This window comes from Pseudoliparis swirei, chromosome 24 (genome assembly GCF_029220125.1).
Source record: "Pseudoliparis swirei isolate HS2019 ecotype Mariana Trench chromosome 24, NWPU_hadal_v1, whole genome shotgun sequence".
Lineage (NCBI taxonomy): Eukaryota > Metazoa > Chordata > Actinopteri > Perciformes > Liparidae > Pseudoliparis > Pseudoliparis swirei.
In genome coordinates this window covers 5,863,586-5,884,417 of record NC_079411.1, presented here as the reverse complement: position 1 = coordinate 5,884,417, position 20,832 = coordinate 5,863,586, and the positions used below count along the sequence as shown (strand labels likewise).

The 20,832-nt window shown below is 48.0% G+C and overlaps 1 protein-coding gene across 3 annotated transcripts in view; it reads left to right on the top strand.

Annotated features, from left to right (window-relative positions):
* Positions 1-20,832, top strand: part of fat1a (FAT atypical cadherin 1a) — a 75,925-nt gene that overhangs the window by 43,410 nt on the left and 11,683 nt on the right. For all 3 annotated transcript variants that reach the window (XM_056410124.1, XM_056410123.1, XM_056410125.1), the window contains exons 8-17: positions 4,670-4,945; positions 5,474-5,684; positions 6,227-10,294; positions 10,882-11,078; positions 11,202-11,355; positions 12,466-12,699; positions 16,262-16,648; positions 18,018-18,232; positions 19,639-19,776; positions 19,948-20,091. In XM_056410124.1, the coding sequence (XP_056266099.1) occupies positions 4,670-4,945; positions 5,474-5,684; positions 6,227-10,294; positions 10,882-11,078; positions 11,202-11,355; positions 12,466-12,699; positions 16,262-16,648; positions 18,018-18,232; positions 19,639-19,776; positions 19,948-20,091 (6,024 nt within the window). The remainder of the gene's footprint in view (positions 1-4,669; positions 4,946-5,473; positions 5,685-6,226; positions 10,295-10,881; positions 11,079-11,201; positions 11,356-12,465; positions 12,700-16,261; positions 16,649-18,017; positions 18,233-19,638; positions 19,777-19,947; positions 20,092-20,832) is intronic.

Genomic DNA, 20,832 nt, shown 5'->3' with positions numbered 1-20,832 from the left:
AATAGGTGACGGCAGAAAAGGGCACGGCGTATCATCAGAGTTGCGGAAACCCTCCAACTCGCGTTGACCTTTCTGCCCGTTTGTTGTCTCGAAAACGGGGCGAGAGAAGAACCCTCGCGTCCTGCATCCGGAGCGCCTCTCCTTCATATTTGATGGATCGCTTTCGGTGCCAGTCGGCCGACTCGCACATATTTGCGGGGGAGCCTCGAATGTCCCGAGGATTCTGCGTGCTGAGTGCTTCATGTTTCATGTTTCAGGAAAAGCCATCTGAGTGTAGGGTTAGGGTTAACTTGTTTCTCCGATCACATTGTTTGGCGTTGGCAGCGTTTCCTGTGCCTTCGGGGGCTCAACGCAAACACAGAACTGCACCCCGCGACGTTGACGTTTGTCGTAGCGGCGTGTCAATCCACACCGCCGTGGTTTCATTCTCGCTTGAGATCGGGTCATGTTAACCCTTCGGCTCGTCTCCGTGCTTGTGTAACATTTGGATGATGATCTCATCCCGTAATATCTATCTTTTCATCGCATACGGAACACGGGTTGAGATGTTTTTGCGCAACACGAAATGTGAGATTGTTTTTCGAAAACTCCGGAGCAAAAAGAGTTGGATGTGATTTTTGTCGACAGCGTGTCGTCTCTTAAACAAATCAAACAGTTTCGCTGCAAATTAGATCTCCCCGATCACACACACACACACACACACACGCAGTGCACCTCGTGGAAGCTCAAAGTTGGGACTTATCTATTCCTCAAATCAAAGTCATGTGGAAACCGTGCAGCCAGACGGGCTGACCTATTTTCTCTCTCCTTGGAATGTTTTTTTTTCTTCCCCCTAGCTTTTTGTTCTCTCTCTCTCTCGCTCTCTCTAACTCTCTCTCTCTCTCCTTGTATCCGTCTTCATCTTTCTTTCTGAATTTTTTTTTCTTTTTCTTCTTCTTCCCTCTCTGATTTTTTTTCTTTCTCGAAACGCTCCACATTTATTGGCCCGGCGCCGGGGTAATGATTACTCTGTTTGGGTAGACTAAAAAGGCAAATGAGAGCACTGGACCCGGTGTGGGCAGTGGGCTGTGTGAATCCCGCTCTGGGAGCGTGTTGGAGCGCTCGGCGCCAGTGCCATGTCTTTGCCCAGAACCTGCCACCTGGCAGGGGGGCTTCCTCGCCTCCGCATGGCACCGGAGGACAATGAGCGCAGTGAAAGACCCCATGTGTCTTTTTTTCCCTTGGATACAGAAACACAAAAAGGTGTTTAGTTATTCAGAAGGCTCTGTTTTTTCCCCCCGTGTGACCTCCTTAACAGACTTTTTTCTTTTTCAATGCACCATTATTCTAATTTGTTTTCGCTCTTTTTAAAGAGCTGACGATTGGAAATTACGTTAAATCCGCCGGTGCCTTCGGACTCCAGCGGCGATGCATACCGGCGTGACGCTCGCGGCCTGTGGGAGGTCTGCGAGGAACAGTCGGCCTTTCCGCCGGGCGCTCTCCATTTGGCCGTTGCAAAGGCGCCGCTGAAGGATCGGCCGATGGCGACGAGAGGTGCCGCATTCTAGCTCCTCGTGTGCAGGAGGCTCGGCCTCCCCTCCCCCATCCCCGGCTCTATACGACATCCTCCCTTATCCATGCAGAAGGCCCTCAAGCTGTTCCGCTCACAATCTGTTCCCGGCCTCCCGCTCCTCGTGTTATCTCCATCCGCATCACAAAGGCTCCCTTATGTCTCACTGGAAGGTTCACCTTGTGAGCCACGACTTATACGTTGTCTTGCCTTCAGTAGGTATCAGAGCTGACTATTGGAGTCCCCCCCCCCCCCCCGCATTTCATTCTCAGCCACGTCTTTTTATATTATACGTGGGTATTTATATATGTCCCTACCCACAACCCGTGCTTTCTAAATTTGACCGTTTCCCTCAGCTGACTTCCCCCCCCGTCACTTCTCCTTTATTCGCTCGTCTCACCCTCGCAGCACTTTTTTTCTTCTGTTGTATCTCCGTCTCAATCTCGATCCTCTCCAGCATTCCCAGAGGAAGCCAGACCCACAAAGACGACAGAGTTTTCATCCGCAGCAGCGTTTCTGCTGCGGCGTGCTGCCGTGTGATGTTCGGGGGGGCAAAGTTCCTCTGAAGTGTTGTCGAGCCTCCTCGCTAAAAAAAAAAAAGAAGAGAGGTGTGCGTACGGAGGCTGAAAAGCCTTCTGTGTGCTCGCCAAATCATCTGCAATCGTACATTGCGGCGAGATGCGGATACCGGTGACCAGGTTCCATTCCTTTCTGCTTCTTGACAGCATTATCGGCTCTTTGCCAGACACCTTCCGCACTATTCACACGACGCGTTATCGGACGCTGGCCAGATTGAGACACATTGTGCGGCTTCTTTGTGCGGATTCATGCGTGGACGCGCACTGCCTTCTATGAGCCTGTGTGTGTGGGTGCATGCGTGTTTGTTTGTTTGTTTGTGTAAAATACAAATATATACAAATACAATACAATATTATCCTATATAATATACAAAAGAGAAAGACTGAAAAGGTATAGGTAGAAGCAAAAAATGCTTATAAATTCCTATCCTAAATTGAAATCAAAATAAATCAGAAAATTAATTTAAAAAAAGAAGAAAAAAACAACAATAAAAAACAACAACAATAAACAAAATAAAAAACAAAATATATTTATATATACTACCACATACATCTTCCATATTAATATGTTTTTAATTACATTTATAACTCTCAAGAATTGTTTTATAAATAATTCCCTTGAAAACCAAAAAGGAGTTCACCAGTCTTACATCCATTTCAACATTATTCCATCATTGGACTCCTACAACAGAAATACATCTTCTTTTAATCCCTTTTTTAGCCTTTTGTACTGTGAACTTACAAACATCTCTCAAATCATATTTACACTCATGTATTGAAAATAAACTTTGTACACAGTCTGGCAGTGACTTTGCTTAAGCTCTGTACATTGTCTGCATTATTTTATAATAAACCAAATCATTAAATTTCATAACACGTGATCTGTAAAATAAAGGGTTTGTGTGCTCATAGTAGCCGACATTATTCATGATGCGTATCGCACGTTTTTGTAACACAACTGTTGAATTTAAAAAGGTTTTATGTGTGTGTGTGTAAGAGATGGATTGTGCAACGCGGCAGATCCGGTGCTATAGGATGTCTGGCTCCACATGTGGAGAAGACATCCTTGGAATGAGACCGCTGAGGGTGCAACCCACACCACAGAGGCCCACATTTCACATGCTTTCTTTACCGAGTTAATTCCTCAAGAGGAAATTGTTTTTATTTCACATGACGCGTCCCGATTAGCAGGGTGACACGGGGTTGGCTCGTGACACATGACTCGTGGCAAACCGCCAGTGTACGGCACTGGCAGACAGCGCGGAGCCCAGCGCTCCCCCTGCACGACGACACCTGTGAGTTTCGGCAGCGTTGCCAACATCACAGCACACGACAGATTGTAAGTGTTGTCGGTGATGTCAGATTGAGTCTATATTTGTCACTGATGTAGACGCACACCGCTCAACAAACCCGATTATGACGAGGGGGGGAAAGTGGGCGATTGCGTTTTGAACGGAGATCCGACAAAACCCTGATCAGCTGGGGAGCTGCGGTCAGAGCGCCACTGTTCCTGCACCAAAACCGCTCGGCTTTGCCGGATTCCTTACGGGACATCACCCCCTGGTGTCTGGTATGCAGGTGTCTAATCTGCGCCGATCCCTTTGTTCCCCCATGTTTGGCAACGGTCCCCCTCGCTTGGTCTGGGAAGCAGAGATGGCATTCCAGCAGCTCTCCATAATCCTCCGTCGGAAGTCCGGTAGACGAGTGGCTGGTGTTGATAAAACATGCTCCCGGTGGAATTTTACAGTTTGGGGATGCTGGAGTCCTTTTGTTGTGCGAGTGTGTGCGAAATGCACAGCGGCCGCACTTTTGTGTGGGTGTCCCGAAGCAAGAAGCGCACGCGTGGAGATTTGGTTTCATGAGTCAGCAGTTTTCGTGATAACATTCGCGGGATATTGAATCTGCAAAATATGTCAAACCCTCCTAAAACGTCAGACTTTTTTTTTAGACGCGTTATATATTGTTAATGACCCTGGATTGGGCTTCTAACTCCCCACATTCGCCGGCTCACCGTCGAATGTTTTTTCAGCCGTGTCCACTTAATTTAATCTCCTGCTGCTGTGTGTCGCTCGCACTTCATTTCGATGCATCGTGTATTTTCATCGATTTCCTGTTTCCAAGTGGCCATTCAGTTAAAATATTGCTCTTGCCATCAAACGCATCGATCTGTTCTATATCTACACAACGCTGCTTATGACTGAAGAGCCTGGGAGAATGAGAGAATGTGTGTGTGTGTGTGTGTGTGTGAGAGAGAATACAAGTAATAATACAGTACAGAACACATATTGTTTGTTGTTTTAAAACCTTTAATTGCACTCAAACTTTTCTTCTGGTTGTTATTGGGTTTTTGTTATGTTATGTGTTTGCACATGGAACCCTTACAGGAACTTAGCCCAGTGTGGGGACATCTTCTTTCTCCCAAATAGACGCATGCAAACACAACAGAAACACGCAACTCTGGATTTCCTTTGATTTATTCAACCATCCAGTCTTTCTCTGTTTTAAAAATACATATTCTCTCCCATTTATTTTGCTCCGACAGGTGCTCATCCGCGTCATTGACACCAACAACCACCGGCCGCAGTTCTCTCAGCCGGTGTACGAGGTGAACGTCCCCGAAGACAAGCCAGCGGGGACCGAGGTCCTGCGGGTCAGCGCCACGGACCGAGACGAGAAGAACAAGCTGACCTTTACGCTCCTGAGCAGCACCGATCCCTTCAGCCTGAGGAGGTTTCGACTCGACCCGGGAACGGGCACCCTGTTCACCACGGAGCGACTGGACCACGAGATGATGCATCGTCACATCCTCACCGTCATGGTAGGAACCGACGAACGCCGACAATCAAACACTCGCTTGATAAATTACCAGCTTCTATTCAATTCAGTAATGCATCATCGCTCGAGGGCTGTGATAGATAGAAAGATAGATATATACTTTATTAATCCCCAAGGGGAAATTTGTCGTCACAGTAGCAGCACCAATAAACTAAACACACAAGAATAAAAAATAAAATATAAAAAAACAGGGATGAAAGATATAGGAGTATACAAAGTAAAATATAAAATAAAATATATATGTATATGTATAACATATATGCATACACAATACACAATAATAATGACAAATTAAATTAAATATAAAAATATTAAATATAGACAGTGTGCAAAATGCAAAGTGTGTGTATGTGTGTAGTGTAAATGAAATGTGTATGTGTGTATTGTAAATAAATGAAATGTGTGTAGTTATTGCACTATGATCTGGCAAGAGGTGATCTGAGACTTTTACTTTCTCCTTTCGTCCTCCCCCCCACGTCTGACCGTCTCCTTCTCCATGGCTCTCCTCCAGGTTCGAGACCAGGACATTCCAGTAAAGAGGAACCTTGTGCGCGTTATTGTCAACGTGGTTGACACCAACGACAATGCGCCCTGGTTCGTGGGCCCTCCGTACTCCAGACGCGTGTTTGAGTCCGCCGCCGTGGGCACGGCCGTGCTCCAGGTCACGGCGCTGGACAAAGACAAGGGCTCCAACGCAGAGATCGTCTACAGCATTGAATCGGGTAAATGCACACACAGTTGCCGTGCTACTCTCCAGATCCAGAGTTTCCCCTCGTTATTTTGTGTTTCTTCTCCATAGCAGAGAGCTCTCATTGTAGATTAATGCAAATGAAATCAGCTCGTGAAAAATGTATGAGTCATCTTGAGCCGTGCTGCCCACTGGACCTTGATCATGAATGGAATACTTTACAAAGAGCAGGAGAATAGATCCCGCCTCAGAATTTCCCACGATGCTTTCCCCCTACAATATGCTGTTGTAAGAGACATGCAAGAAACATGTGGCCCTCATCTTTTGGTTTGAGTGGATGCATATTTGACATAGCCAAGATGACTTGATGTAATTCAATTGCAGCTTGCTTTGTGAAACTGGTTTGAATGACTGGCTTGGAAGATACATTCGCATTTCTGAAATTCCAAATGCTCATCGACCACATCTTCCCGATGCAACACGTAGAAAATGTACATATGCCATAACTGTTCAGCATCCCCAGGAACATATCACAGGTCATTAATATATTCCACTTTTGTGGTCTCTTTCTGACAGGAAATGTTGCAAACTCCTTTGCCATCGACTCTGTTCTCGGGACGATCTCAGTCGCCAAGGAGCTTGATCGCAGCAGCGAGAACATGTTTGAGCTCACGGTGAAGGCTTCTGACAGCGGAGCGCCGCCGTTGTCGACGACGGCCACTGTCCACATTGTGGTGACAGTTTCGGACAATGCGGCCCCCAGATTCACCGAAAAAGAGTTCTCCGCAGAAGTCAGTGAGTCGGTCCATCCAGGAAGCTTCGTGAGCTTGGTCACAGCCCACAGCCAGTCGTCTATTTTCTATCAAATAAAAGGTGGCAACGTCAACAGCGCATTTGACATCAACCCCAACTCGGGTGTGGTCGTGGCCCGGAAAGCTTTAGATTACGAGGCCGCCTCTCAGTACGAGCTCACCGTACAGGGCACCAACATGGCGGGACTTGCCAGCAACGCAACTCTTCTGATCCACCTCAAGGACGAGAACGACAACGCTCCAATATTCCTGCAGAGAGAGTTCAAAGGGCTAATCAGCGAATCTGCCGCCGTCAACAGTGTTGTCCTCACTCACGAAAACACCCCGTTCGTCATTCGGGCCTCTGACGCCGATTGCGACCAGAACGCCATGCTCGTCTACCAAATCGTCGAACCGTTTGCTCATAACTATTTCGCCATCGACTCGAGCACCGGAGCCATCAGAATCACAACGCCTTTTGATTACGAACAGAGGAGCGTCTTCCGCTTCACAGTCCAGGTCCATGACCTAGGAATGCCACGGCTGTTTGCGCAGACGCCAGCCAACGTGACCATTGAAGTCATTGACGTCAACGACTGTCCGCCCGTCTTTAGCCAAGAACTGTACGACACAACCGTCATCGTGCCGACATACAAAGCGGTGGAAGTCGTTAAAGTCAATGCGACAGACTCCGATTCTGGGCCGAACTCCAGACTCCTCTTCTCCATCTCTGAGGGAAATATTGGTGACAAATTTAGAATTGATCCGATCACGGGCATCATTTCTATTCAGAATGTCACGCAGCTCCGGAGTAGATATGAACTAAAGGTTCGAGTTTCCGATGGTAGATTTGCCGCTGTTGCCACGGTAAAGATCATTGTGAAGGAAAACAAGGAGAGTAAACTAAAGTTCACCAAGGAGTCCTACAAAGCCTCCGTCCAAGAAAACCTTTCCCAGAAGAAAACACTCGCAGTCATTGCTGCCGTTGGAAACCAGGTGAACGAGCCCTTGTTTTACAGAATCTTGAACCCTGACAGAAGATTTGAAATCAGCCACACGTCTGGAGTGATCTCAACCACCGGGACTCCATTTGATCGAGAGGCACAGGACACATTTGATATCGTTGTCGAGGTCACCAGGGAGGACGCATCTGAGGACGGGGCTCATGTCCTCGTCACTGTGACAGTGGAAGATGAAAATGACAACAGACCTATGTTTGTGAACCTTCCCTATCATGCCCTGGTCCAGATGGATGCAGAGGAAGGCCAGGTCATCCGACAAGTCACGGCCGTGGACAAAGACATTGGCCCGAATGGAGATATCCATTATGATCTAAAGGACCACCAGGGGCACTTTCAAATCACCCCCTCTGGTGAAATCTCCCTCAAAAAGAAATTCGAGGAGGATTCGCTCAACGCCGACTTTGTCGTCGTCGTCGTGGCAAAGGATAACGGCGAGGCAGCACTCTCGGCAGAAATAGAAGTCCCAATAACGGTTGTGAACAAAGCAATGCCTGTGTTTGAGAAGCCTTTCTACAGCATTGAAATCCCTGAAAACATCCAGCTACACACGCCGGTTCTCCACGTCCAGGCCAACGATTCCGAAGGCCCTCGTATCGTGTACACCATCTCGGAGGGAGATCCTTTCAAACAGTTCTCGATTGATTTCAACACGGGTGTCATTCATGTGATTCAGCCTCTGGACTTTGAGACCCATCCGGCCTACAAGTTAAACGTAAGAGCCACGGACTCTCTGACTGCAGCTCACTCTGAAGTGTTTCTTGATATCATTCTGGAGGATGTAAATGACAACGCGCCCGTGTTCCTGTCAAAGGACTACTATGCCAATATTTCCGAGGCCTCTGTCATCGGCACCTCCATTTTGCAAGTCGATGCCAAAGATTCGGATACTGCCAATAACCAAGAAGTATTCTTCCAGCTGGTTGAAGAGAAGGTCAAAAGTATGTTCACCATTGACCGTGAGACGGGGATAATCTCGACAGCTCAAGTTCTTGACCATGAGGAGATCCAGCAGCACAAGTTGAGAGTCCGGGTTGTGGACGGAGGCGTTCCATCCCTGTCCAGTGACGTCACCGTGACGATAGACGTTACCGACCTCAACGACAACGCTCCAATATTCACAGAGCACACTTATAAGACTGTTATTAGTGAGCTGGCCCCACGTGGACACTTCATCACCCAAGTCCAGGCATCTGATGCCGACAGCTCCGACTACAATAAATTGGAGTTCTCCATAATATCTGGCAATGACGATCAGAACTTTTCCATCGACAAATACAGAGGCGCCATTGCCGTTTCCAACCACCGCAGGCCGCACATGCAGCCTCTTTACCACCTAAACGTATCCGTATCAGACGGTGTGTTCAGAAGCTCGGCCCTCGTCATGGTAACAGTTACCGGTGCCAACTTCCACAACCCCACCTTCTCTCAGGTGGACTACGTGGTGGAGCTGGTTGAAAACTCACCCGTTGGGACCTTGGTAGCCGAAGCAAAGGCGACGGATGACGACGACGGCATTTACGGGGAAATAACGTACCTGATTGTCAATGACTTTGCAAAAGACAAGTTTTCTGTCAATGAAGACGGAGATATTTTAACCCTTGAGAGCCTCGATCGAGAAAATACCATCGGAAAAGTCATTCCTATTTCTCTCATCGCTAGAGACGGCGGCGGAAAAGTCGGTTTCTCTGTCGTCAACGTCATTCTCACAGACGTCAATGACAATGCGCCACAATTCAGGGCAGCTGACTACAAAGCCACCATTGCATCAGACGTCCCGAGGGGAACCTCGGTGGTTCGAATCGCCGCTTCAGACATGGACGAGGGAAGCAATGCCGACATCGAGTACTCGATCGAAGCAGATGTTGAAAACGTGGAAGAGAACTTTGAAATCAACCCAACCTCTGGGGTTGTTACGACCAAGGAGAGCCTCATCGGACTTGAAAATGAGCTCTACGCATTCTTTGTGAGGGCGAAGGATACGGGGAATACCCCCAAACATTCCGTTGTCCAGGTTTACATCAGGGTTGTTGCCCCGGAGACGCCCGTTCCCAAATTTGCCGAAACACATTACCGCTACACGATTGCCGAAGACCTCCCCATTGGCTCGGAGATCGACGTGATCCGGGCTGAGAGCGAGCGACCAGTCGTGTACAGCCTTGTGAAGGGCAACACTCCCGAGAGCAACGAAGACGAGGTCTTCGTGGTCGACAGAGACAGTGGAGCCTTGAAGCTTCAGAAAAGCCTCGACCACGAAATGACCAAATGGTACCAGCTCACTTTTCTCTGCCAAACCAAACACGAGAACTATGAGATAGTGGCCTCTGTCAACGTCAACATCCAAGTGAAGGACCTGAACGACAACAAACCCGTCTTCGAGTCAAACCCTTACGAGGCCGTCGTCGTGGAGAACCTCCCGAGCGGGACTCGGGTGATCCAAGTCAAAGCCACCGACCAAGACTCTGGCACCAACGGCCATGTTGTCTACAGCCTGGACCGCGAGCAGAACTCGCGGGAGATCTCCGAGCTGTTCGCTGTCCACAGTGAAACCGGATGGGTGACCACCTTAAAAGAGCTGGACCGCGAAAAGACGAACGCGTACACGATCGGCGTCCTCGCCACAGACCAGGGCGACAAAGTCCAGCACGTGAACGGCACCAGGGTGGAGGTCACCGTCGCCGATGTCAACGACAACCCGCCGCGCTTCACCGCAGAGATCTACAAAGGCACGGTCAGCGAAGACGACCCTCCGCCCAGCGGCGTTATTGCCATCCTCAGCACCACAGATGATGACTCTGAGGACATCAATAAACATGTGAACTACTTCATCACAGGTGGGTGTTTAATATTTTGTGGAACGCATAATCAGTCCGCCCAGAGAGTTTACTCGATACTCTGAGGGGGATCATCTGTTTGCGCCACTTTATATGATGATAATATCTCATCTTTGAAACATTACGCAAATCCATTATCGGTTAGTCGTCTGAGTTATTGCCTAATCGGCCAAAGCTCATGGCATATATTAAGGTCATCAAAATACAGAAATGTATAATTATGTGAATAATGCTTTGAAATAGACCGCAGGGAAATACTTCCTCTGGTGATAATTAGCAAGTGTGAATAACTAAGCCACGTCTGGGAATATTTAGAGGAATCAGAATCCAGCATTACTTCATGCAAAAAAAATCCGGTTTGTGGGATTTGCTCGTCTAATAAACACATTTGAATTCGAGATAAAGAGTTGCTTTGTGAAGCAGTGATGCGTTCTTAAAAAGAAGATTTCAGTAATTATTGATAGATATTTAAATTCAGGGCAGAATCTCACCCGTGTCTCTTTTTTAACGACTCCATCTGCTTTCCTGCCTCCGAGTCGTTGCTCGTTCTGAAGCGGCGTGTTCCTTTTTTCCCCGACACCAAACAGGAGGGGACCCACTTGGCCAGTTTGCCGTCGAACACATTCAAAACGAGTGGAAGGTGTCTGTCAGGAAGCCCTTGGACCGTGAAGAGAAGGACAATTACCTGCTGAACATCACAGCCAGTGACGGCATCTTTACCGCCAAGGCCGTGGTCGAGGTCAAGGTGCTGGATGCCAATGACAACAGCCCCGTATGCAAAAAGGTAACGTCCTTTTCTCTTCCTTTTCTGGACCCATGTTGACATTTCTCTGCATTCCATTTGCGTTTGCTTTGCCGGTATTCACTTTTGTTTCTCTCCCTCCTTCCATTTCCCCCCCCCCCCCAGTCGCTGTACAGCGAGCGAGTCCCAGAGGACTCCCCCGCCGGCAGGCTCGTCGTGCAGGTCTCGGCGACAGATGCTGACATCCGCTCAAACGCCCAAATCTCTTACGAGCTCCAGGGAGTTGGATCTGAACTCTTCATCATTGACTCTGACACAGGTGTGTGTGTGTGTGTGTGTGTCTGTGTGTTTACAACAATGGATGTATGTGGAACCCTCCTGTTGAAGTCTCTCGTGAAACACTGTCGGTCCCTCCGGCTTGGAGCCGCGACATCAAAGAGGCAGCTCAGTACGACAGCAGTCTTTCATTCTCCACTCTTTGATTTAAGAATTTGTGATCCCTCTGGAGAAATGTTGGTTTCTTTCTTATTTGTGTTTCTGTATGCGCAGGAGCTACTATTAGAAACACGGGAGGCAAGGGGGTGTTTTCTTGTGCCCAGTTGTTATTTACTTATTCATCGTTCGAAGAGCCAAGAACATTTCCCCGCGGTGCAACTTAAAGACCCACAGCGACACTAAAACACGGAGCTGCACACTAGAATTACATTTACGGCCGCTGTTCTTCTTGCCTGCAAATGATTTCTTCTCGGAGAACCTCTAAAACCGAGATCTGGCTGCTGGGATGAGAAATAAGACCAAGGGGGGAAAAAAAAGAAAGAAAAACAATGCCAGTTGATCACCGCCAACCTGGTTTTAAAATAGTTAACGCATGACAAGACCAAGCGAGCTACGCCAGTAGATTTAAACGGCTCTGCAACACGTCTGCGGCTGCGTAGGATCCACCGGTAACGGCAAAGTTCATCTTAAAATAATCTGAGGCTGACGCCGAGGCAACACTACCATCCAGCAGTCTTTTGGAGAGGGGGATGCTATTTATTTTGTTCATTGCCGATAAGTAGGATTATTGCAGATGAGGACCGCCAAGTGGCTGTGGAGTTTTCCAGGGAGGTTGTGGTCATGCTGGCTGCCTCACATCCCAGGATACTTCCAAGCTGCTCTCAGCTGCCAACTCTGATGGTTTCCTTCATCATCCCGCTCTCTTTGCCTTTTTCTGTTCCTGCGTCCCGCCCCTTCACTTATTTATTTATTCCCCTCTTCTCACTCTTAAAAAGCCATCGGTTGCTTTTGCTCGGTGAGTTAGGATCCAGTGCTTTAGAGCACACATGGTTTGTCCTCTTGAGACGCCCGTCTGTGAGTTGTTTTTTGTTCTTTAAATGGCAAATGAAATGTTTGTTCACGCCGCTCAACGATCCTTCCGTCTCGCCTGCAGGGGAGTTGAAGACGTCGCGGCCCCTGGACCGAGAGGAGCAGGACGAGCACAGGTTCACAGTGCGGGCGGTGGACGGAGGCGGGCGCTACTGCGAGGCCGACGTCCGCATCGCCGTGGAGGACGTCAACGACAACCCGCCGCAGTTCTCCTCCGACCCCTACACCATCACGGTGTTCGAGAACACGGAGATCGGCACTTACGTGGCAAAACTGCTGGCCAACGACGTTGATTCTGGTGAGTTCGTCCTCAGCCACGTTTCCATGACAATCAGTCCATGAACATGAAAAAAACATGTAATGTTCAGCAAGCAAGGTGAATCCATTACGATGATGTTGGCTAAGCCCCGCCTCCTTATTAACTGGAGCTACGCACGTCGACTAAAACTATTTTTGTTTTTGTTTATTTAATTTCTGGCGACAACTTATCCGCTGTAGTTATCTAGCTGATCAAGCTATCGTTAATTAGAAGCTGATGTTAGCTTCATGAGCTGCTTACCCCATCAAGATGGGTCTCAAACATGTCGTAAATACGTCGTGACCATAAAGTCAGAAACCTCATCAATTCATGAGCTTCTGTAAATACATTGTTACAAAAGGCCAAAAATAATAATGAAAGAAACAGCCCCACTTTAACGAAGTCCTTCAATGGAACAATTAGTGCAGCCCCGTGCACACTGCATGTGACATGCCTGCTGTGCCTAGTTACTGTTTCCAAGCCATGATTGGACCCTTTGTAATATTAAAAATAAGTTTGGGATAAACCTCTGAGAGTTCTCATGCTCTCCGCTTGAAATGCGAGGTAAAAAAAGGCATTATTCAAGGTAAAAATATAAAAAGCACCTTTTGACTCAAATATATTCCTTTTCATAGCGAGTTCATGCATCTCGGCTAAATGCTGACTCACACGGCTTATTATCTTTCTTTTATGCGACCGCGTTGCACTAAATGGCGTCAGGGAGCGAGAACAAATGTGGAATTTCATGAATGATCAACCCCTCAAATTGAAGCTCCATTACGCTCTAATGAAATTTCCCTCTCCGAAGCTGGATTCTCAAAAGGGCTGATTGCAATTTTCCATGTGCTGGGTGCAAAGCCACAGGGCCAAAATGTTTATCCGCGGCTTCTTCACCTCTCAGCGAGCATAGCTGACCGGTGAGAGAGGCTCACATGCGGATGAGGCCGAAAGAACTCACACCGCGCACTTAAACAGTCATTCCAGGCTCCTTGAGACTTTTCCCAGGAAAGCATCGGGCCTGCCATTCAAGATTACACCTTTTCAGTTTAGTGGAACACGAGCCATTCGACGCCTTCACTTTCCATTTCCCGCTCTCACTCCATCGTTCAGGGTGGACTGGCAGCTTGACGGCACCAAACAGAGCTAGAGTGGGAAACCGTAAATAGTGAATGCAAAGCGCTGGTATGAAGACATCTCCTCCCCGAAGGCTTTACTGGCACAACGTTTGCTCACATTTTGGAAATCAAGGATAAGGGTATTTTAAGGGGGGGGGGGGGGGGGGGTGGAGAGAAGAAAAAAGTTGCTTCCCGCAGTTTAGCCAGAGGCAATAATTATTTAGTGCTACACTGAGTGAAAGCAGAGCAAGATTTGATTCGTACTTCTATCACACCCTTGGAGATTCCTTTTTTTTTCTCTCGGTGTATCTATCTCGTATTTTTTTTTGGTTTTGAACTCAAAGCGCAACTGACAAGTCCCAAGCATTAAGTCGAGTGTACAAGAAGAATTAGATGCTGTAGCTTTGACCCAGTTCACTCAGGCGTCTTAGCAGGCAAACATCAAAGTGGGAAGCCCTCTTTCCTCGAGAAAAGAGATATTTGACTGCATACACTAGCGTTCAAAAGTTTGGGGTCACCCAGACAATTTGAAAATTCTGAATGAAATCACACTTTTTTATATAAAAAAATAAAAAAAATGTACAAGACATGAAATAATGATTAATATTAATGATTATTATTTGAATATTTAATTTTGTTCTACAAAAAAAGCAAGGCCAGTTGTTTGTATAGCTATCACCACCAGCATAATTGTTGCAGCTGTATACCATAACAAAGGGTTTTTTAAACAGACATTAGTCTTTCTACAAACACACACAACACACCGACACCGATAGATACACTGATGTGATGGTTGATGGCCTGGCCTCCTACACCTCTATGGAGATATTTCATTAGAAACCCCCACCTAGAATCAGAATTTCATTTAACACATATAACAATATGTTTTTTGATTAATGTTGATTTTATAAAAAATTGAAAAAGTGCTTTTCTTTGAAAAATAAAGACATTTCTTTCTAAGTGACCCCAAACTTTTGAACGGTAGTGTATATCTCTGCGAGGATTCATTCTTGGCGCTGTCTGTGTGCCACCGCCTCAAAGTTCCACCTGTGCATTCGGCTGGAAGACGTCTCGTCTTCGCCCGCATCGCTGCTCCTCAGGTCACCGCCGGGCAGCGCTTATCGGTTCAGAGTGGTTTACGAACCAGACGAGCACATGATCTGATAAACTGAAGTTATGCGAGGACACATTCCTTCCCACGTTCTGCCTTATCCTCTCTCACTCCGCCTGGATCAGAGTGCCTCTGCTGCACCGCTCAATGTCCCGTGTCCCACCGTTCGGGAGGAATTTGAAAATGTTGTGCTTTGCCACCGCGGTGCAGCGACGGATTCACGCACGCTCTTCACAATCTCGCCTCCGATACCGTCGAGGAAGAGGTCTCGACTGTCTTTTCAGATCAGTGTGCATTTAGAGTAATTGTGTTTGTCAGTATTAACGGGATTGACGTTCTTATTTTTGCTGTACAACATTGTCTTTAAAGGGGAACTACGTTTTCAAAATTCATACATGTTATTCCTCTGGTATAAGACGGTCCAAAAATATTCGTAAACATGTACAACTCCAAGCTGGAGTGCACCAAAGGTCATCAAGTGTAAAGTGTGGAACTGCTCCATCGACGATGAATGACACAAATGATATAGTAAAAACGAGATAGTAAAAACATCAATATAGCTTACTATCGCAATAATGTTTTTGATGATCGTGAAATCGATGAGACGTTGCCGTATCGATACATTTTGTATTACTATTGATTTATTGTGATGACATACATCTTTTAAACCGATTGTAAACTTTGGCCGACACAGAGTGTCTGAGACGAGCAAACAATCATAAACATACCCGCACGAGTCAATGCAGCCAATCGAGAGTCGCCACAATTCAATAAACTACCATTAAGCAAATGTCTGCAGGAGGATCAGACCAGATAAAAGTCACGGGAAACTATATAAGCAGCGCTCCCCGAGGTGGTCTCTGCAGCTTCGTAATGAGATCCACGGAGGAGGGGGGGGGGGGGGCACTTACCTGATAAATTGGAATATAATAGCGTTTTCCAAACAGGGGGCCACCTGCAGAAAGGCATTATGATTATTATTGTAATCGGTCTCTGTCTTGTTGCTGGGAGCGCCCTGCTGCCCGTGGCAGGACGTGAGTTATGAGGATGGCACGGATCAGACGTGTACAGGTCCTGTTTATCAGAGGCGCCGTGGAAGATGGATGTGCCTGAGTGGGAGCGGAGGGTGACGCTTTTAATCATCCAAGAATCGACACATCAATACGCTCGTTACGGCCGTCTGTTGACGTGGCTCGTTATCTCAGCGGTGAAGGTAACGTTTCACTCCGTTAAACGTCAACAAGGCTGGAACGATGACGCAAAGACGAGAAAAGTAGGATTCGCGGTGCAAAAAAAACTGAACCGTATCTACTTTGCCCTTTTTCTGCCTCGGCAGGTCTCAACAGCGACATCCTCTACTCGCTGGTCAACTCCGCCGACGGGTCTTTCTCCATCGAGGAGCACAGCGGCGTGATCAGCCTGGAGCGCGCCCTGGACCGCGAGGCGCGCTCCACGTACGAGCTGAAGGCCCGCGCCAGCGACCGCGGCTCCCCGCGGCTCTCCTCGCTGTGCCTGGTGCTGATCTCCGTCCTGGACATCAACGACAACCCGCCGGTGTTCGAGCACCGCGAGTACACGGCCGCCGTGTCCGAGGACGTGGCGGCGGGCACGCGGCTGCTCCGCGTGCAGGCGGCCAGCCGCGACACGGAGGCCAACGGGGAGATCTCCTACGGCATCATCAGCGGGAACGAGCACGGCATGTTCAGCGTGGACCGGCGCACGGGTACGTGGGCGCGTCCAGGACGCGGCTTCTCATTCTGCTCAGCTTTGGTGGAACAAACACTCGAGTAATACTTACAATCCAAATTAAAAGGGATTCGAAATGAGATATAATAACTAAATCAAATGACATTCATACAGTCACCACAGGGCTTAAAAGAACCCGTTGCCGTATTTGATCTCTCGTAGTGCTGTGGAGGAATGTATTTACTAGTCTGTTTGTGTCACGGGGAGTGTAACGGGGTGAGGCTCAGGCGCAGAGAGACAGGCTGGACGAAATATAAATAACAAAAAGCACTCTTTAATGAGGCAAAACAGTTGCAAAATAAACAAGGTCCAAAAGGGGCAGGCAGGTGGGCAGGCAGGTGGGCAGGCAGGATCAGGAACACGGACAGGACAACGGGGAAAGGACACGGAACCATAGACGACAATCGGACAGCAGACAAGGGAAAGACTGACACAATATATAGGGGGGGAAACAGGTGTACGACATCAGACTAACGAGACAAGAGGGGCTGAGGGCAGGTGCAGGGAATTAAACAATTAAGACAGAGAAGACACAGGAGACATGGAACATAGGAGAAACGGAACAGGGTGTTACAGTTTGTGTGTGTGTGTGTGTGTGTGTGTGTGCGCACGAGCGAACACACTCCACATTCACACTCCTGCACAGATGGTGTCTTTTAGTGCGCAAAGACCCATAATGCTGTGTTCACGCCGCATTGGCTCACAGCGGCTGGTTGACTCCGGCGGTTCGAAGCCCGAATGAACAGATTTAGCTGCGACTTGATCGCAATAAAGAAATCATAAAAATTCAGAAATCTGAATCCACAACGTCCGGATGACGGGAAGAGAACCTCGACGCCGATGGGGTTCCACGACACCGCATCGTCCGGATAACTTTAGTATTATATATATATATAGTTTAAATATTTAAAAATACGAATGATTCACATACATTCCCGTCTTGCCCTTGCCAATAATTCTGTGCCGGCATTGGCAATGAAGAAGATCCTTTCATTATTTATTTATTAAGATTATTGCAATGGCTTCAAGGACACACACCATGCTGATTGTTGTGTCTCTAACAAAACGGTCCGCAGGGCACGGGGAATCGTCGTCGCCCCGGCCGTGTAACTGTTGTGGAGTCTCCACAGTCTGCATTCCGGCCTTAACATTATCACGTCGCCTTGGGGAAGGAATGACTCGCTAGTCTGCAAAGTAATTCTTCTAATCCAACATGCGGCGATAAAGAAGCTCCACGTTTCTCGCCTCATCGCCGCGTGCTCTCCGATAGCCTGTTGTTCGTGCGGGGCCGCGACGAGACACCGGCTCTCTGACTCCCCCGCCGTCTCTTTCCTCGCCGTCCTCAGGTGACATCTTTGTGATCGAGCCGCTGGACTTCGAGGTCTCCCACGAGTACTACATCACCGTCGAGGCCACGGACGGCGGCTCGCCGCCGCTCAGCGACATGGCCACCGTGAACATCAACCTGACCGACGTCAACGACAACAGGCCCGTCTTCAGCCAGGACGTCTACACGGCCGTCGTCAGCGAGGACGCGGAGCTGGGGAAGACCGTGATGGCGGTAAGAAGACACTGCATGGGCGACACGTGGTGCTAGTTGCAGGGTTCGTACGGTCATGGAAAACCTGCAAACGTCATGGAATTTTAAAATGGTCATTTCCAGGTCTGGAAAAGTCATGGAAAAAACTTAAAACATAAAAGTTTTGGAAAAGTCATGGAAATTTGTTATAATCACGTGTCCATTTACACCGAGTTTGAAATAATTAATATGTTTTTTAAAGAAAGACGCTCAAAATATAAGCCGGCGTACGCTCATAATACGCAATATTTTCTAAATTTTTCAAGTTTATACCGAGATTTCATTTTGTTCATGGAAATTTGGTTTAAAGTCTTGGAAAAGTCATGGAAAAGTCATGGAAATCCATTGGTCAAAATGTGTAAGAACCCTGTAGCTGTGGGACGGTTACCCTTAATTAATGCTGCAGGCATGGTGAAAGCTCTCTCTCTCTCTCTCTCTCTCTCTCTCTCTCTCCTCCTCAACTTCAACTTTCCCCCGAGCCCGATCCGCTTCACCTTTTCACTCACAGTGGTTAATTTATTCCCCCAGCGCCTCGGTCCTCCGTGCCCATTACTCACCGCATCCATTATCACATATCTGCACATGTGGCAAATCACCATCTGGTGGCACGGCTAAATCCGGACCAATGTTCTTCATGCTCGCTGCACCCCCGTTCGCACGCATTATCTGACACACGCATGCTCAAACAGTTTAATTGAAAAGCGTCCGACTCATTAAGCCTCCGTCCGAGATAAGGCGGTCGCTGCCGTTTGCGTGATGCATTTCCCCTCCCGTGTGTTTCCGTCGCCCGCATCGCTCCTCTCGTAAAATAACTCGGCTCGTGGCCATTTATCTGTGCGTCTAATGCACCTGAATACAAATGATCCGTCACACAATTAGATTGTAATAACTGCCGTTGTCTCACGCTCGCTCACTGTCGGCTGATCACCGCGGGTGAAAGAAATGATTGAATGCGTCTGAATGATGTCACGATAGTACGGCTGGGGGATTGATAGAAGACGAGTCGTTTCGGCGATGACGCGCGAGAGAAGAAGGGTAAAAGTTTGTTTGTAAAGAATAACCAAAAGGTATTCTGTTTGCAATTATGTAAAAAACTTAAAAATCAGATATGGGAGAAACAACTTGGCATCATATTTGACCTCCTTCCAACCAGTGAGGAGCACGGACAAACGCAACCGCAGGAATGGCTCCCGGGATACAAACAGATGTATTCTCAAAGTGGCGTGTCATCGCGTGTGAACCCATCAATCAGAGAAAGACTTGCATTCATTTAATGGCCTTTAAATGCAAATGTTAGCATGAGAGGCAACGTCGTTCAATTGTCGTGCAAATCCACATTCGCGGATTGCCGATCGACCGTCCGTTCTGATTGTTCGATTGATCCGAAGGTGGTGGCCGAGGATCTCGACGGGCCTTCCTTCGACCACGTGCGGTACTCCATCGTGGACGGCAACCAAGGCAGCCCCTTCACCATCGATCCGGTCCGAGGAGAGCTCAAAGTTGCTCGCCAGCTGGACAGAGAGCGAGTAAGGGAAACTGCCGATACACTGCTGACTGGACACGTGGAGTTTAATCCACTCAGGGAAGAATCGCACTCCATGCACAATCCAATAAGAGTTGTGTCGGGGCGAATGGGGGAAGCTTGTTTACCGATCTCAGCTCCATTACGTCGCTGACTCTTTCCCTCTCGCCCTCAGACTTCAGGGTACACTCTGACGGTGGTGGCCTCCGACAACGGGGTCCCTCCCCTTTCCAGCAGCGCCGCGATCAACATCGACATCTCGGACGTCAACGACAACCCGCCGCTTTTCTCCCAGGCCAACTACAGCCTCATCATCCAGGTGAGCGACGGGGCAGGGGTCAGTGCGGACGGCCGATTAGAGATGGAGAGCGTGAGAATGAGGTAGGGGGAGGGGCAGAGGGGGATTGCAGTGGACACAGAGAGAGGGATTAAGGGGATGGAATAATGGGAGGCTGTGCGACTAGAATGTCAAGAGGCAAGTCGGAGGTTGAAGCAACAGAGCTAAGGACATAGGAGGGGAGGGAGGAGTGGGGGGGGGGGGGGTGTAAAAGACAGAGGCTGCATCTTAAGTATAATAATTTAGATACGGGATGGAAAGGAAGGGCTGAGAGGCTGAGTGATGAAGAGTGGAAACCGAGTGGATGATTGACTGGTGTAAAGGGAAGACGTGTGAGAATCTGTATTCCATTGTGGTAGATAAAATTTAAAAAAAGAAGCATGATTCCAAAGCTGGGAGACGATTTGTTTCCAATGTTCACGTCCGTTTGGAAAACTGAGGGAGAAAAAAGAAGAAGAACAAAAAGCAATTTTTTTTACATGTTGTCCCGAGCTCAAAGCGCTTCAGAATGCAACATTGTTTAGTTTCTGACTGGCTTTATTTGACATGCTATGGTTTCATTGATCAAAGTGAAGCCCACAATCACACACACACACACACACACTCACGATACACCCCCAAGAATATCCAGAGTTAATCATGGCATAAGAGACATTTAATTGTCTCATCAGTATTTTTATATATAGCAGTGGTTGACATGTTGTGGTGACAGAAACACTTCCT